The 19323-nt window shown below is 41.9% G+C and overlaps 2 protein-coding genes across 2 annotated transcripts; both read right to left on the bottom strand.

The window, feature by feature from the left end:
• Positions 1-525: 525 nt before the first annotated feature.
• Positions 526-10519, bottom strand: LOC134536489 (uncharacterized). The gene is made up of 4 exons (XM_063376211.1): positions 10445-10519; positions 8059-8343; positions 3245-3413; positions 526-2243 (listed from the first exon to the last, which is right to left on the bottom strand). Exons 1-4 carry the CDS (start codon positions 10517-10519, stop codon positions 2056-2058), a joined length of 717 nt encoding a protein of 238 aa, XP_063232281.1. The 3' UTR covers positions 526-2055.
• A 3154-nt stretch (positions 10520-13673) lies between these two features.
• LOC134536488 (facilitated trehalose transporter Tret1-like) lies at positions 13674-16473 on the bottom strand. The gene is made up of 2 exons (XM_063376210.1): positions 16369-16473; positions 13674-15779 (listed from the first exon to the last, which is right to left on the bottom strand). Exons 1-2 carry the CDS (start codon positions 16471-16473, stop codon positions 15162-15164), a joined length of 723 nt encoding a protein of 240 aa, XP_063232280.1. The 3' UTR covers positions 13674-15161.
• Positions 16474-19323: the final 2850 nt, after the last annotated feature.

The raw sequence follows: 19323 nt of genomic DNA, 5'->3' as shown, positions 1-19323 counted from the left end.
CGTTAAAAATATACTTTCTTTGCGTTTTCTTGACATGCATGTAGCTAATTATTTTGTCTCCAAAAATGTTAATCATTTTCTTCAAGTTTTTGCTTATTCGCTGACTGCTAAACGGAGAAGAAGTCTCTAAAACTCTCCAATTGAAGTCAGCCATGAGCCTTTTTTATTACTAATCTTACTGTTATTAGTAATTTTTTAAAGAACAAACATTTTTTACGCATTAAATGTGAATCTTTTTTCCCCATTTAATCGTAAAATCGTTTATCATTTCAAAAATAAATCCAAGGTACATCCAGAAATGTCAGAAACTTATAAACATTCGCAAGATTGCTTAAATGTATTGTAAACATTATTAATTTCCTACTAATCATTAAAAATTTTCTCCCCCAAATTGCTTTGCCTAAAAGCATAAGAAGAAAGCAAGGGCATAGCTATGGTAAAACTGAGAAGACACTGTGTAAACCAGTTTTTCCCGTGGGTTGCGTATACAGGATATAAGGTATGATTAAATAAAAATTTTCAAAGTTTTTTGTATAAGAATAATTTAATATGCTTGAAACGAGTTTTGCTGAATCATGACTTAATCTGGTGGATTACAATAATTTTCACCAAATAAGGATTTTCAATATAAGAAAATTTTTTAAGTAGTAATAATCTACCAGTTATTGACAGCCAATTACATTTAAAGTTAAAAATAATCAAGACTACGAATTAATGAATTAAATTACAGAACATTAACCTTATTTTGTTGGGCCTAAATAGAAAGGTAAGGTTCAAATTATTTTCATAAAAATAATTGTCTATTGTTTGTTGCATCTTAAAATAATTCTTTGTAACTTTACAGTGCATTACTTAAAAAGCTCAAGAAGAGTCCCATTAGAGTGAGGCATTAGTCAGTGCAGTACTTGTAAAGCTCAAGCAGAGTCCCATTAGAGTGAGGCATTAGTCGGCGCAGTACTTGTAAAGCTCAAGCAGAGTCCCATTAGAGTGAGGCATTAGTCATCGCAGTACTTGTAAAGCTCAATAAGTGTCCCATTAGAGTGAGGCATTAGTCGGCGCAGTACTTGTAAAGCTCAAGAAGAGTCCCATTAGAGCGAGGCATTAGTCAGCGCAGTACTTGTAAAGCTCAATCAGAGTCCTATTAGAGTGAGGCATTAGTCGGCGCAGTACTTGTAAAGCTCAAGCAGAGTCCCATTAGAGTGAGGCATTAGTCGGCGCAGTACTTGTAAAGTTCAAGCAGAGTCCCATTAGAGTGAGGCATTAGTCAGTGCAGTACTTGTAAAGCTCAATCAGAGTCCCATTAGAGTGAGGCATTAGTCGGCGCAGTACTTGTAAAGCTCAAGAAGAGTCCCATTAGAGTGAGGCATTAGTCAGTGCAGTACTTGTAAAGCTCAATCAGAGTCCCATTAGAGTGAGGCATTAGTCGGCGCAGTACTTGTAAAGCTCAATCAGAGTCCTATTAGAGTGAGGCATTAGTCGGCGCAGTACTTGTAAAGCTCAAGCAGAGTCCCATTAGAGTGAGGCATTAGTCGGCGCAGTACTTGTAAAGTTCAAGCAGAGTCCCATTAGAGTGAGGCATTAGTCAGTGCAGTACTTGTAAAGCTCAATCAGAGTCCCATTAGAGTGAGGCATTAGTCGGCGCAGTACTTGTAAAGCTCAAGAAGAGTCCCATTAGAGTGAGGCATTAGTCAGCGCAGTACTTGTAAAGCTCAATCAGAGTCCCATTAGAGTGAGGCATTAGTCGGCGCAGTACTTGTAAAGCTCAAGCAGAGTCCCATTAGAGTGAGGCATTAGTCAGTGCAGTACTTGTAAAGCTCAAGCAGAGTCCCATTAGAGTGAGGCATTAGTCGGCGCAGTACTTGTAAAGCTCAAGCAGAGTCCCATTAGAGTGAGGCATTAGTCATCGCAGTACTTGTAAAGCTCAATAAGTGTCCCATTAGAGTGAGGCATTAGTCGGCGCAGTACTTGTAAAGCTCAAGCAGAGTCCCATTAGAGTGAGGCATTAGTTGGCGCAGTACTTGTAAAGCTCAAGCAGAGTCCCATTAGAGCGAGGCATTAGTCGGCGCAGTACTCGGAGAGCTCCCGCAGAGTGCACGACTTGTAGCAGCACTCGCTGGCCACTCCGCCGACCTGGCGGGTCACCCTGCGGAGAGGACCTCGAGGGAACGGCTGTATGAGGCGGTCCTCGGAGTCCTGGGCGCCGATCAGCGACCACAGCAAGGAGCCGTCGTCGGCCGGCGAGCCTGCAACCGTGGCATCGAACACTCCTGAGAGCCCAATGTTACAATACAACTACCATTTCCCATAGGTAGAGACCGGAAAAATTCGCGGATTCATTCGGCGATGGGATAAAATTCCAATACATATACCTTTGAGATGAATTTGCTATTGGCCTACTGTTAATCTGGACGAATCTCAACCAATTGAAAACCCTCCACCAAAGAAGGATCGAATCACAGACGAACCAGCTGAGACGACTTACAAGTCGGCAGCCAATGAACTTGCGTTATTTTCCCGAGTGTACAGAGGAATGTGCAGTCTATCCTGAAAGCCATCGAAACCGCGAATTTTTCCGGTCCCTACCGATAGGGGATATATTTTCTTCAAAAGAAGCTACCATCTTAAGAGTGAGGCGTAGTTACGTAGAGAAGGACCAATTACCATAGAAATAGCTTGCTAAATGTATGTGATGGGTCATGGGTTGAGTGCCACCGTGATAAGGAATAAATGCCACGGCAAGGTGATTGCAGCTTACTCAAAATTCAACTCTTAAAGTTTTACACTCAAAGGTACACTGTGCTGTAATGAAATTGAAGGGTTTGCGGAACGAAGAATTTATATCCATATTGGAGTCAACTTTCTCGTTAAAAAATTTTATATATCTTTTCTTTGGTTCAATATGACTGACGCTTTCACGGTCAGATCATTTCCTTCTTCTCAATGATTGAGCTGCCGAAATCAAAACATTGGAGCAGGAAGGGAATAGCTCATAGAGGGTTATTTTTTGCTCAAAGTTTTTAGCGTGGAGCTAACTCGTATATAGTTGCAAACATTTTTAGCTTGTCCCTAAACCATGAACCTAAATTTTTAGCCTATGTAGTGTATTGTAAATTCATAAAATGATTTAATTTGGTGTTAGCTGGTAATAGGTGACAAGGATTGATGTAGTGTAAATTTGGACCAGTGTTCTTGCATGTACCGTGTTACAATTCAAGGGCCTTCGTAGTGATACTTGATCACTTACCTTCCTGCGACTTCTTGTTTGGTCGGTAGTAGTTGCCGCCGCAAACTGTGCTCAGGAGTTGCGTGAGGTTGGGTCCGCAGGCCTGGAGTCGCACGTTGGACGGGTTGCGAGTGCCAGCAGCCGCCGAGACCAGCAGCACTAACAGCAGTGCGCAGTGACTTGGGTGCATCTGCAACAGCGGCAGTGACAATGGTCCTGACACGGGTAGCCTGTCAGGATTCCTTCATGATGATGACCATGACTCTGAACAAGATATCCCAGAAGCACTAACAGCAGTGCGCAGTGTCTTGGGTGCATCTGCCACAGCGGCAGTGACAATAGTCCTGACACGGGTAGCCTGTCAGGACTCCTAAATGACGATAACCATGACTCTGAACAAGATATCCCAGAAGCACTAACAGCAGTGCGCAGTGGCTTGGGTGCATCTGCCACAGCGGCAGTGACAATGGTCCTGACACGGGTAGCCTGTCAGGATTCCTTCATGATGATGACCATGACTCTGAACAAGATATCCCAGAAGCACTAACAGCAGTGCGCAGTGACTTGGGTGCATCTGCAACAGCGGCAGTGACAATGGTCCTGACACGGGTAGCCTGTCAGGATTCCTTCATGATGATGACCATGACTCTGAACAAGATATCCCAGAAGCACTAACAGCAGTGCGCAGTGGCTTGGGTGCATCTGCCACAGCGGCAGTGACAATAGTCCTGACACGGGTAGCCTGTCAGGACTCCTAAATGACGATAACCATGACTCTGAACAAGATATCCCAGAAGCACTAACAGCAGCGCGCAGTGACTTGGGTTCATCTGCAACAGCGGCAGTGACAATGGTCCTGACACGGGTAGCCTGTCAGGATTCCTTCATGATGATGACCATGACTCTGAACAAGATATCCCAGAAGCACTAACAGCAGTGCGCAGTGGCTTGGGTGCATCTGCCACAGCGGCAGTGACAATAGTCCTGACACGGGTAGCCTGTCAGGACTCCTAAATGACGATAACCATGACTCTGAACAAGATAGCTCAGCAGGACTACCAGTAGTGCACATTGGTTCGAGTACATGTGCAACAGTCATGAAGAATACTGGCAGAAATATCTTATGCTGGTGAGCACTTAAAGATCATGAGATAGACTGTCTGGACTACTTTATGGCAATGACCATGTTCTCGATATAAGAGAGACCAGCAGGATTACCATCAGTGTGCAGTGGCTCGGGTGTATCTGCAACAGAGGCAGCGACTGTAGTACAGATATGTGGTAGTCTGTCTGGTATACCTCTTGGCGGTGATCATAGATTTAACATTGATGTTGACTGGCGGCATTACAAACAGTGCGCAGGTGCTTGAAAAAAATCATGTCAGGGATCTTTTTGACTGGCTAACATTATTTGCATAGCACGAAAATTTTTCATGCACAAATTACCTTAGTATACTCAACCAAGACAAGTAAAGATGGAAGTACATCTGTGTTCAACTTGAATTTGGACATGAGGGCACCGCGCTACTGCGCGGGCGAGAGAGCACCTCATGGAGCAGTCGGCAACACGCTCGAGAGCGAATAGAATTCGCGGCAACGTTGCTTCGTGCTTGCAATTGCGACCGCATCGATCTTAGATGTTATGATCACCGTTTAGGTGGGTAAAATTCGAAACGAGTAACATTAAAAAATAAAATTGATATATTCATACTGGCTCAAAATGTAGTTTTGTTTTAAATTTACTGTATACGAATGACAGAAAACCAGTTATTAGGAAATTTGTACAGAAATAACGATCTTCTATACGAGGTGTGTAAATTAAGTAATGAGATTGGCAACGTAGCATTCGATCTGGCAAGACTGGGGATGCGAGACTTCGAGGGGCGGAAGGTGAACATGTGATACGCTTTCAGTACGAGTTTGAACTTGCTAACATATGTTAAGGCCAACTGAGTTTTAAAACTTTGTAGCATTGTCTGTGTTTCGTGGTTGGCTGTGTTTACTTCAGGTACTGTCAGCACACCAATCACAGCAGTCAGTGCTGAAGCAAACGCGCACTGATTTGTGCGGCTCTCGCAGCCGACCGCCAATCACAAGGGAACAATCGCAAGTGTAAACATACCTTATTGCAGTCTAATGACAGATCAAATATATCGTGAAAAATACATGCCTCTCCCAAACCTATCATCCTCGAGAAAGGTTTTGAGACGAGATTTCCTGCGATCGATGATAATCTCTTATTCTTCTGATTGGAAGCATTTTTTTTCCTTCACATAGTTATTTTCACGTGAATCACTTCAGACTTGTTGAATTGGCTTTATTTTTTTGTGACAGGCTAGAACATAAAAAAGGTTGAGTAAGCAAGCAAACCTCATGTGTTAATTTAACCTTCTCATCTGGTGGCACATGATTCAGTATGACGATTTTTATTTGTTGGTCATTGGCTTCAAGGAGATTCAGAGAACTTATGCTCCAGTTACAAGGGTAATTCTGAGTAAGAACATTCGCAGTCTAGACTGTCGCCAAATAATAGCGCTAATTTTGCAGGTCTCAATGAATAACGAATGTTTTGTATGCAATATTTTTTTCCTCGTTGGCTGAGCTGAGCTTCTCTAGTAAATAAGGGCCAATAAGAGTTCCCACACACGATCATTCCAGCTCCCAGTTTGAAACGAACAGTCCGAACTGTTAGATGGACGTCTTGTGGTTGCTGCTGCTGTTGGATGTATCGTTTCAACATAAAATTTGGAAGAAATTTTGGATGTTGCAATTGTAGTTGCACTTTTAGTTTGTTTTAAAAAAAGGAAAACAAAATAGCAAAGCAGCCATTGAGTATCAAACTAAAAAATTCCGCCATGAAACTCGGCTGATGGAATGGATTGTTTTGACTGGCAGTTTGGACAGACGAGACGCTGTTTCCACACATGGCAGTTCGGACTGAGGGATCTCGAGTCCAAAGTCCTATTTGATGGAAATCCATCAGTTCGTCAGTCCATTACCTCCGACTGATCAGTCCACCGTCGTTGCACACGCACGACAGTTCCGACTGATAAGTTCCGACAAATAAGCTCGAACTGACAGTTTGGACTGACTGATCTTGTGTGGGGACCTTAAGATAGACTGGTAGAAGATATGAACATGGCATGTAGAAGCCTATCAAACAGGCAAATCTCCCCGCGACTGACCTTCACCTCTGGCTGTAACCTCGCGGTACAACTGACTCCCAGGCGAGACTCTGTGAGGGACGATGAAGTGTCGCTCGAGATGGACACCGCCTCACTCTGGCACACACGGAGAGCTGGTGCATGCGGCGGGGACACATGTAGTCGAGGAGGTTCCAGCTAAGCCTCGAGGTAACCGGTCACGTGTTTCAATGAATGGATAGAACAAACGTCTCGTTGACATCGGGGTCACTAGGGACGATGAGGAAGACAGATGTGGATGAGGCACGGCAGACATGGACGTAAATCCCATGGGATGAACGGGGGGAGGAGGCACTTGTGGTTGAAAATTCTGAACTATGAGAAATGGGAATGATGAACTTAAATCCTCTGCCACCTGGGAATCCTACACAATTAACAATTACAGTAAATTTACGGACTTTTTTTTACGATGAATATAACTCAAATAAACGAAGAAATCTTCGTAATTTCAAATAACAGAGCCTTCGTAGAAACTACGCCGTATTTCGACTTTACGAGTTGTATGTTTCGTCCTAAACAAAGTTAAACAATACGTCAACAAAAGAAGAGCGTTCTTTCTTTAGAGTAAAAAAGATTCTGGATGTTTTGTTTATATGCCAAAAATGTTCTCTGGGATTCGTGTTCAAAGTAAATGAAATCAGTGTCTGTAAATTTACGAAGATCCTCAAATAATTTGTAACTAGTGTTCTTGGTAAATTGAAGGTGAAAATTTTTAACAGTGTACAGATTTCAAAGTCTAATGATAACTAGGGGCACGCAGATTTCGCCAAAAAGATTTCGATACTAGATGAAAGTTAAAACACCGTAGCACCGACTGTGTTTCGTGATTGGGTGAGTTTCTCCCAGGTACATATCTATTGTAACAACACCGATAACAGTGATTCAGTGCGGAAGTAAACGAGTCCTGAGTGTCGCGGTCAAAATAGGGCAACGACTTCTCTCGCAGACCGCCACCAATAACGAGGAAGAAACCACAGGCGCGGGTATACCTTGCTTCAGTCTAATATGCATTCATATCTTTTCGCGAAAAATGCCTGCCCCTAATTATAACTAGAGGCCGGAAAAAATTTGCAGATTCTTTCGGCGATAGGCTAGAATTCAAACACATATACTTTTTATAAGATTTTGCTATTGGCTTGCTGTTCATCTTGAAAAATCTCAACCAGTTATAAACATGCAACCAGAGAAGGATCGAATCACGGACAAATCAGCTGAGATGACTTACAAGTCGGCAGCCGATGAACTTGCGTTATTTGCCCAAGTGTACAGTAGATTGTGCAGTCTATCCTGAAGGCCATCGAAACCGCGAATTTTTTCCGGGCTCTAATGATGACTGATGAATGTGTGAGGTAAACGGGAGTGCGCGGAGGAAAACCCAACGTCTCGCGGCTACGTTCGCCCAAGATTCCCACTTGGGGAACGTTCCCTGGTGCAACCCTGCCACGGATGGTGCCACTGGACCGCAGCGACTCAGGCGAGGCCACCCCAGTCGCCGTCGACCAAGAGTCATTCCCTAGTGCAACCCCGCCACGGATGGTACCACTGGACTCAGACGTGCGAAGGCCAGGCGAGGCCACCATAGTCGCCGTCGACCAAGAGTCGCTCCTGCCGGCTCGGGGACTCGGGACTCACCTCTGCGGCAGACCTGGACACTTGTTCGTCGGGAGATGCTCGTCGAGTGACGACCTCGGCGGATCGCCCGCGGGGTTTTATACCGCGGCTAACAGGGGCGCGTCTCGCCGGGTCGCCCGCCTCGAGGTGGCAGGTAATCAGCGGCGAGGGTGTTGACGCCGCCGCTGTGTCGCCGCGGCTGACAGGGGCGCGTCTCTCGCGGTTACCTGCTCGTCCGACCTGATCAGGCCCTTGCGAGACCTCGCGAGCTGCTGCGACGGCTGGCTTGCGCGCCGTGTTGGCTTGCTGCGTTTCATATTGGCATGTTCCACTCACAGCTTGTCATCGCGTTCTGTTGCTTGCACACCGTCAGCTTACTTCTAAAACCTCGTGAGTCCAGATTTTCCCAGTTTTATATTCCGGATGTGTTTGGTGCATTTTTTTTTTTTTCATAGTGCACATGCTGATAAAACCTCTTAAGTCAACTCTACTTAGTCTCTTTTCTATTCACAAATTATTAAACCTCGTATCTTTGTCAGTCGAAACAGTGATCCAAAATCTCATAAGTTCTCCTGTAAAATTGACTGAAATGGAGTTACGAGGTTTTAGAAGTAAACCGACGATACATTTTTGTTACTTAGTGGCCACTGAAGGATTGGAATGTTTGAAAAAAACGAATTTTTAAATACGTTTCTTAAACAGATCCCACTCGGATATCGTCAAATCACGTGGTCTTTCCTGAAGTTGTGCACACCGTGTGTGCCCGGGTAGGCGGCGGTCTGAAGGAACGGCCGCATTAAAAGTAGCCTCTTCAATACGCCTCAACATCAACCAATAATCAAAAACTTTAGCTCTAACATGAGGCAATAAGTGGATTCTAAACCATAGGTCATCGAGCAAGTAACATTTTCCAGTTCTTTTTAGTGTATATTGAAATGAGAGTGAAGCTTTTTTTTTACACGTGATGAGAAAAGGCTATAGTTATTTAGTTCCTTTTTTATGCGGAAAAAGCTTGTTTTATTTTGCTTTTGACCAAAAAAATGTCTTTATTCCGTTAGTTAAAAATACATAAAATATATAACTTGACATCAAGTGGTAAATAGGAATTATTTAGCAACGGCCAAAAGAATTTCCAAGATTATTTCCGCTTCAGGTTGGACGCTACTTTACTGTTCATACTGAAGCCGATTGGTGAGTTCATGGGTCGATACCTGGTTGCACATGGTCGGGTCAACTCTTCATTCGCTCGTTCAAGGTCGACCGGGGCGTGTTGAGAGAACTGTGAAGCTATCTCTCTTAAATAAGGCCAGTTCACATTTGCTTCAAAACTGCCTTGCTGCCGAACAAATCCGCGATGTCCTTGTGACTCTAACCACAGCCACATTCGCGCGGACTCATTCAGGATCGTCAGATGAAAACTCACGTTAAGATAGCTTAAACATACTTTGATAGAGGTTGAATGATATTTTACTGTACAGTAAATGTTATTTTTTTGGACATACTGTATCCACGTGTACTTATTCATAACTTAACTTTTAATTTAGTTACTTACAAACACGATTTTTAACTTTAGGTACTTTTTTTTTGTTTCTATAGCTTGGTAATGTTTATTGCCTAAGTTTCAAGAAAAAAACAGAATAAGCACAAACAATGTCCATCTCATATTATCTTTGAAAGATTTGTGCAATGGGAGTGCATGACTTGATGTAAGCTTTTGGACACACGCCATTGCTAAGCTAAGTGTTTGTTTTGTCTTTTCGTTTTGTCGTGTTTTTGTCTCGTTCCAACTGTAAACCTGAATTTTTTTTTTTTGGATTCAATATTTTTGTGCTGTCATCATTTGTGGGGTTTTTTTTCGTTCTCTCAGTCCATTTTTCTTTGTTTTTCTTGGTTTGTTGACCATTTTCTTGTTATGGAATATTATGTGGTGTTTATATCCTCTTGACAACAGCAATTTTTTGCTTAATTTGTGTTTTTTGTCTTTTGGGTAATTTTATTTTTTTTTTTAGTTTTCTTCTACAGAAAAGGTGTTTAGCAATGGCGTATGTCCAAAAGCTTACATCAAGAAATGTGCATCTCGACGGGAGTGGTTGGTGCGCACAGACGTGGTTGCGGAACTGCGGCCGAGATGGTCCTGTCACCGGAGGGAAGCGGCTGTTTGCGGGGGGAGGGGGACTTGATAACTTAGCGCGACGGCTCCGCGTAATCCCCTCATTATGCCGAAGAACTCCCCCCCACCGCCAGGTCCGCGGTGAAATGCGCCGGCAGACATTCCCGGTCTAATGGGGCCTCGGATGCCGCTCCGCCGGTGAGAGCGGAGGAACGCGGCGGAGTGATCCCTCCCGACGGCGGGACTATTTGTCGCGACGAGCCGACTGCTCCCCGAGACGTCCGACAGATCGCTCGCCTGAGTGGCAATCCCCCCTGAGTAGCCGGGAGATCTGTGCTTCCGCAGGTTCCTCCGAGTCTGGCCCCAACGCATTCAGATGCATATCATGTCTTTAAACTGTTAGGCGTATGAGCTGGAATATCGAGTGTGTATCGACGGGAAAATCAGTTAAATTATGTAGCTCATAATTATCCTATACGGCATAGACACGTTCCTATCTATCTACATAATTTATATGGTAGGTACAACAATAATCTCCATAGACCATTCATTGTTCGACTTATATTAAATGCGATTCCTTAATGTAGTGGCCAACCCATATATCGTAATTTTTTCGTTGTGTATGGGGGAGAGGAAATTCGTTTACATAAACAAATTTTTTGAGTCGCACGATGAAATTATCATAACAGACTTCCAAAATTCTGAATAGCCTCCTGGAAAAGGCTCGTAACAAAAATGTACACCTTGTTTTTTCGATAAATTATCAATAGGCAAGAGATTGAATTTAATTGTGATTGTTAAGATAATTTTTCCTAAGACTTTAGGATATGTAAACTATTTTGTGAAGTAGTGTGTATTTAAATAAACATATTTTCAAAACAATAAGCAAGGACATCCATGAGATGGATACTTGAAACTTCTTGAACAAATTATCAAGTCCATTATTTTTTAATTTAAAGTATTTTAACTTAGTCGTAATCTGTTACTAACTTAATTCATTTATCAAGCTAAGATGACTTTAATTCTGAAACTCGTGATAACTGTGTGCCTGGCAATAAATATCTAAATAACCCAAGTATAATTGGAATACCATCCATATCTTAATGTATAGTCCTGTAATATTTATGTTATTCACATAAGGCATTTTCTCTATCCCATTGATTTTCGGAATTGTATGTAGACTATGTTGATTTAAAATCAAAACATAAATGATCAAAAAGGAATATTTTGTTCCTTAAAATTTGCTTGAATTTAAATACAGTTGTTTTAAATATAATTACGAGCATTTGAAGCCTAGATTGTTAGACTAAATTAAATCCAAGTACAAATTGGTTCTAAGCTTCAAGCTTGAAAAAGTATTTATTTTAAAAACTTATTTTTTGCATGATACATTTAAAAAAAATTTCAAAATTTTTGTCCGTAAAAGCTAATGGATAAAATATTATTTTTTTTTATTTTTCATTTTAAAAATATAATTTTGTTCTATAATTTATTAACTTTAAAAAATTTAATATTTGATGAAAATAATTGTAAAATGACTTAGGTTAACCAATAATTTTAGTTATTCCCAGCCTTGGTTTGACGTAGAGATGATTACGATGGCGAGAATCTCTCGTGTATTCCTCTTTGTGCTCGAAGAAAATGTGCAGAGAAGTGTAGTTTCCGCTGACATATAGGCTACCTGCTGTCTTCTGAGTTTTTCGCTGTATTAAAAAACCTTTTTCGTGCTATTTCTCTCCGTTTGATTTCATGTCACGTTTGCACTCTCCTCTCCGCTGTTTTCTCTTTTTCCCGCTTCTGCTTTATAAACCTTCAAATATTTTTAGCGCCTACGGCTCTCTCTCTCTCTATCTCTCCCTCCTTCTCTCCTCTACTCTCCACCTCTTCATCTTCCTCGTCAAGACTCAATAACGTTCCGCAGTTCGCTGACGCGAAGAATATAAAAAATAATAGTAATAAACGTCTCTCGTCGGAAGCTTCAAATTTAGTTACTTCCTTCTTCTGAAGATAAACACCGCCCTTATGAGCGCGCTTTACTTTCCTAGTTATATTATGAAACGAAAAAGAATTTATTCCAACGTGTTTCACTCTCGTATCAGTCTCACTAAGCGGACGTTAGCTATATTTTTTTCACTTAAGTTATTTTGACGTTACTCACATCTATCATTAATCAATATCAGTATTTTCTTTTGAGTATGTTTCGCATTAATATTTCTTACTAACCTTAAAAAAATTTAAAACTATAAAAAAGTATTTCTACAACGTAACTGTTTGGAAGCTGTATTCGTTTGGATTTACCGCACTGACTTCAGAAAAACCACAAGCAGATAATACGCGTCAGCTGTCGCGTTCCCTTCAACGGCGCTACGAGCGCGACTGTAATGTTACATGTTGATAGCCAATCACGTTCGACATGCCTGTGACGTGAGCGCGACAGAACACTCGGACGTGGCTACTTCCCAATTAGAGCTTTCCTATGTCCAGAACTTGGCGGGCACGATGTTTCTGCAGTGAGCTTAAGCCATTATAACATTACAAAGAGAGATTGAGAGTTTGTTTGCTTGTCTGAAGTAAACTCGAAAACAGCTGGACGGATTTCAAGAATTCTTTCACTAATATCAAGCTACATTATTCCAGGCGGACAAAGGTTACGTTTAATTTTTAAAAACTTTTTGTAAATAACAGAAAGCAAATACACCATAGGTGTATCTTGAATTTCTTACGGCGATTTCATTTGAAAATAAATTTTAATATTTGTCAATCACATGAACCATATCTCTAAAAATGGATTACATTATTCATGTTATGTTTATTAATTAAAACATTATATATTACAAATAATTGGCCATATTTAGAATTCAAATAGTCAAAATATCACAATTTACTTGCAGAAAGTTTTAATCAATAAGTTATATAGGCTCATTGTACTATTAGTGGTTAGAAACATATTTACTGAGTTTTAAATACAAAATTCACTGCCCAAAGAGAAGACTCGACAACTGCACCTCCAATGTATTTTATTCAATATCAAATAAATGTATACACTAGTACAAACATATTACTGTTTATTTTGTTTAGTGATTTTGGAGAATAAATATTAATTTAATTACACTTTCCAAAAATTTATGCCGATTTATTACGCAAAATAACTATATTGACTGTAATGATAAGATGAAAAAATATTTGTTTACCCTCTCAGAACTTATGATAAATTTTAATGTCTGTATTTTACACACATAAAAGATGCATTGTTTATGTTGAATATGTTTTAAATCATTTTGTTGTCAGTTTAACATGATACGATTATAAAGCTCAGCTACATTACTAAAATTCGTAATAATTCATTAATAAGAAGTATTAATAAGAACTTATTTTAAAATAATATTTTGATTTTTAATGATTATTATTTTGAATGTTATAAGAAACAGAACACAATGCGTGAATCAAACGAAAATTTCAAATTATAATGTTCTCGAACTAGTAAATCGTTATCTGCTCAATCAAGACGAGTAAAAGAATAAACATCTAAGACAATAATTTCTTTAATGGCCACCCGTTTCTTTCAACATTTTATGTATATTTAACATGAATTGATGAAAAGCTCAATATTCATATTTAAACATCAGCTATTTGGGCTCTAAAAACCAGTATTTTTTTTATGTATAGTTTCGATAACAGAACAACCAAATAACCAAGTATACATTAATAAATCTTCAGATTTTAAAAATCACTTTGTTCATTCTAATAAAATTATTCCACTTTGTCAGAGTAATAAAACCCCTCCTAAAATAAAGAGTTATAACTACGATGAGAGTGTTCATACCGGCAATCAGCATGTGGTTACATTAGCTGCAAAATTTACTTAAAGTCATTTCACTTCTTCATACCTACCCTTTGATAAAGTTGTATTGGTTCCTCACAATTCATCAAAGCATTGAACGAATTATTTTATATTTTAAAATGTTAGAAAATATTAGAGAAAGACCATTATAAAAATAAAGCCAAATTTTGGCTGGATCATATCGTTCAAGTACTTTGCTGGCTTTCATGTCCATGTTATCTTCTCGAAGATTTTGTCTAATGTCCTAAACCTATGCTTATTTTACTCAATGAAGTCCACGTAAAACGCTTGAAACAGCTTCAGTCAAATGTAAATTCTAAAGGTACTTTGTTTTCAGTGTATAGTCTCTAATAATAAATTGATTGTGCATTTTAAATACAACCATAATGACCGAAAACAACTTGGCATGAATAAAACTGCAAAGGCAAGCTCCAATAACTAAAGCGACGCCATTTAGGTAATCATGAAAAAATTAAATACATTCTGGTTAATTGCTTCGAATTAGTTTGTATTTAACAGATAATAATTAAATATATTTGGCAAAGTGTAATGGTAACATTTAAGGAATGATAAGCCTTAATGTCATTTTACTCGTTAAGATATTATAAAAAATGTTTCGTTGAAATTAAGTAAGATAACACAAGGAGGTGCTTCCTGAGATGTATACTACGCCTGTTTGTGTAAAATGTGGGTTGTCGGAAATCCACTGAAATGGAACAAGGAGATTGCTTCAGATATGGAGTCCCAACTTGCTTTTTAAAATATGTCTTGAATGACTTCAATGAGATGGCACAAGGTGAGGCTTACTAAGATGGAGTCTGCACCTGCTCTTGTTAGACGTGTGATGTCGGAAATCCACTGAGACTGAACAAGGAGATTGCTTTAGAAGTGGAGTCCCATCTTGCACTTTAAAATATGTGTTGAATGACTTCAGTGAGATGCTTTCTAAGATGGAGTCTACACCTGCTCTTGTTAAATACGTGATGTCGGAAATCCAATGAAATTGAACAAGGTGATTGCTTCAGATATGGAGTCCCAACTTGCTCTTGAAAATATGTCTTGAATGACTTCAATGAGATAACACAAGGTGAAGATTTCTAAGATGGAGTCTACACCTGCTCTTGTTAGATGTGTGATGTCAGGAATCCACTGAGATGGAACAAGGAGATCGCTTCAGATGTGGAGGCCCATCCTGCTCCTGAGCTCGTAGTCGAGGGCCTCGTTGCAGTGGCCCACGTCGACCAGGTCCCTGGGGCGCTCCAGGTCCCCGTTCAGCTCCTTGAAGATCTCGTCCGAGGTCTTGCCCTTGGTCTCGGGTACCACCAGCCACACGAACACCACGCCGAACAGCGACAGCACCGCGAAGATCCAGAAGGTGGTGTGCGTGCCGAACGCGCCCACCATGTCGGCGAAGAACTTGGTGACGACGAAGGCGAGCAGCCAGTTGACGACGCAGGACGCGGCTCCGGCCAGACCCTTGACGCTGGGCAGGAACACCTCGGCCATGACGACCCAGGGCAAGGGCCCGTAGCCCAGCGCGTACGCCATGAAGAACACGCTGATGCTGGCGATGGGCAGCCAGCCGAGGGCGGACACGTCCTGCTCCATGTACTGGAGGTAGAAGAAGGTGCCCAGCGCGAACATGCACAGGCTCATGATGGCGTCGGACGCCATGAGCAGGACCTTGCGGCCCAGGCGGTCCACCACCAGGCCCGACACCAGGGTGAACACCACCTGGCTGGCGCCGACGATGATCGTGGCGTGCGATGGCGACATCGAGCTGCCGGCCTCCTGCGGATGGGTTAAGTGACAGAGTGGACTAGGGTTAGACACATTGCGTACGCAGCTAGATTAAAGGGTGGAGTAATTGTGGAGTAAAGGGAAGTACCCTTATATAATTCTCTGTTCATGGACACGTAGGAAAATCACACAGGTTTGACCCAACCGGAAATTTATCTCTATCGCCTTGGTGGAAGACGATTCTTAAAACACTGTAACCCCTGGTTGCTGTGTTGAAGCTGCACATCTGTAGCAGAGTTATGCCTAGAGGTCTAAGGTACAGGGAGGGAACTCCATGTTTCATGCTGGGGTGTTGGGGAGGCAGGTCTTCACCTTGAATATAATGGTGGTGTAGAAGGTTTCCATGTTGAAGCTGCCCATCTGTAGCAGAGTTATGACTAGAGGTCTGAGGTATAGGGAGGGAACTCCATGATTCATACTGGGGTGTTGGGGAGACAGGTCTTCACCTTGAATATGATGGTGGGGTAGAAGGTGGCCGAGTTGAAGCTGCACATCTGTAGCAGAGTTATGCCTGGAGGTCTAAGGTATAAGGAGGGAACTCCATGATTCATGCTGTGGTGTAGGGGGGACAGGTCTTCACCTTGAATATGATGGTGGTGTAGAAGGTGGCCGTGTTGACGCCGCTCATCTGCTGCAGAGTTATGCCTGGAGGTCTAAGGTATAAGGAGGGAACTCCATGATTCATGCTGTGGTGTAGGGGGGACAGGTCTTCACCTTGAATATGATGGTGGTGTAGAAGGTGGCCGTGTTGACGCCGCTCATCTGCTGCAGAGTTATGCCTGGAGGTCTAAGGTATAAGGAGGGAACTCCATGATTCATGCTGTGGTGTAGGGGGGACAGGTATTCACCTTGAATATGATGGTGGTGTAGAAGGTGGCCGTGTTGACGCCGCTCATCTGCTGCAGGGAGAGCAGCCCCACGGACACGACGAGGCCCTTGACGGTGCCCACCGTGCCGAACAGCTCCCGCAAGGAGGCCTTGTTCTTCTGCTCCTCCTCGACGACCTGCTGCAGCTCGTGCATCTCCGGCTCGAGGTCGAAGTGCGGTCCGCGCAGCCAGCGCAGCGCCAGCCTCGCTTTCTCCGGCTCGTTCCTCTACGAGCAGCGCCCACCGCGCAGTCTTTTGTATACAGTTTTGACGTTACAACAATATCTTTTTATACTTCAGTATTGCCATTTTTACCAGTTTCAAGGCAGATTGTAAACATCGAGGGATTTCATGAGACAATAAAAATGTGTCGGTTGACAAATTTACTACAGTTGTTGTTCATTTTTAAAAATATTCATTAATATATGCAAAAGTCTTTGAGGGGAACAAGCAAGTTTACACTTCACCTCAGCTATGCTTTAACGAGAATAAAATATGATTTACAAATATAATATTAATTTAATTCTGGATGTTAGATACTATCCTGGTCAACAGTACAGCTATTATAATTCGACTTATAAAAATATATATCTTTCTTATTTTTAAGAACACAAGTCTTTGTTTATATGTCAATAAACTCTTTGTTCCATTAAATGGATTAAGTAATGGGTGTTAATCACACCATATATCTATAGTGATCAAAACAATATTAAAGATGAAATATTAGTCTTTACATTCGGACCAAAACCACCGCTATAAAGATGATGTTAAAATGGTAGATAATGTCGCTACTTTATAGGCTATAGTAATAATTTATTTTCGAAAGTTTATCTACTCGACGATCTTAACTTCTAAAGAGCTCAAAAATAAAGTTCAAAACCAGTTGGTGAGCTAGTTTTCCCATGACTCTCTCTCTCTCTGCACTACCCTCTCACCTTGAGGAAGTACACCGGAGTCTCGGGCATGAAGGCGAAGGTGATGCCGAAGACAATCGGCACAGCCCCGCACACGATGGATAGCCAGAAGGGCGACAGGAAACTGCCCACCACATACGTGAACAACACGCCGATGACGAGGAGGTTCTGGTAGAAGCTGCCCAGCAGCCCACGGATCTCCTTCTGTGCTATCTCGGTGGTGTAGATCGGACCCGATATGGCGAAGGCGCCGCTGGCCATCCCAGTCAGAAACCGGCCCACATACAACATCTCCACCTGGGACACCACAGACAAGTCCTTTTAAAATTGCTAGCTGCTCAAGTTTCTTAATTCTCTATGTTCACCAGATCAAGATTTAGCAACATTGCCAAAGTTGTATATGTTTAAAACAATATAACAGTTCAGCCTTTCTCGATAAATGCCTACATGTTGCCAGTACGTTCCAGATACCTATGTTCTGGTGCAGTATTCGGGATCTGGTGTGGATTCTGAACGAGGCTCCTGGAAATGATAATATAAGTTTAAGTTTGTATTATTTCATTGTGTATTATCACATGTGATTGCCTGCACTGTGTGAACAAAAATAGCTTGGTTGTAGAAACAAAATTTCAGAACCCAAAACCAGGTAACACTTTCAATATAGGGACTGTTGTGAAATGCAACACATTCATGCAACATATGGCGCTGTTATAATCTATTGTTTGTAATGTGTATACCTCAATCTGTTTTATGGTTCTAAAGTTTGGTAACCATTATTGTGGGTACCAACTATGTAACTCTTCTCCTGGACTTTCTCTGTCCAAAGATTTTGTGTTCTTTTTAATAGTTTTAATGCCATTAAAATTTTCAATCTTTTAGTTTTTAAAACGAATATTCGTAATAATGTATTGGAAAAACTTAAGCTGCTACAAATTTGTAATTTGTGTTGGGTATTGCATTTTTTTTTTTTTGAAATGACTGCAACAGTAATAATACTGATTTTAAGAGTTGTTTTGTACATATTTATGTGAATATATATAAATGCTCATTGCACTGTATTTCATAGAGAAACCCCAAAAATGGACGAAAAAGGGTTAATACTCTAGTGTTTTTTTGCATATCCAACTATTATATTCTTGGGGTTTCTCATTAATATACAGTATAACCAGCAATATTGCATGTTCAAAAAATAAAAGTTTTAAATCAATCTTCCACGTTGTTAGGAGCATTCAAAGAATGTAATGAGGCCCATATGCAATAATTAATAGTCTTTGAAAATCTCGCTATGTGTGATCCCTACCCTAGCGAAGGCAAATTGTCGATGAGAAACACATGACAGAAGGGGACGCGGCTGTACCGAGCTGGCCCAGATGATGAGCGCCCAGCCGACCACGTAGGGCAGCACCAGCAGCAGCATGGAGAGCTTGCGGCCCATGCGGTCCATGAGCAGGCCCATGGGCAGCACCATGGTGGCGGCGCCGAGCGTCATGAGCGCGGCAACCCACGCCAGCTGCGCCTCGCTCACGGGGAAGCCCGCGGCGCCCGACAGCAGGGGCAGACCGGCGGGCGAAGTCCAGGCCAGCACCGTGCCCTGGCCGAAGGCGCCCAGCGACACTGCAACACCAGCTCGAGCCCTTGCAACACCAGCTCGAGGCCTTGCAACACCAGCTCGAGGCCTTGCAACACCAGCTCGTGTCCTTGCAACACCAGCTCGTGTCCTTGCAACACCAGCTCATGTCCTTGCAACACCAGCT

The sequence above is a fragment of the Bacillus rossius genome, chromosome 11 (genome assembly GCF_032445375.1).
Source record: "Bacillus rossius redtenbacheri isolate Brsri chromosome 11, Brsri_v3, whole genome shotgun sequence".
In the NCBI taxonomy this organism is placed as follows: domain Eukaryota; kingdom Metazoa; phylum Arthropoda; class Insecta; order Phasmatodea; family Bacillidae; genus Bacillus; species Bacillus rossius.
This window is presented reverse-complemented; position numbering and strand designations above follow the sequence as displayed.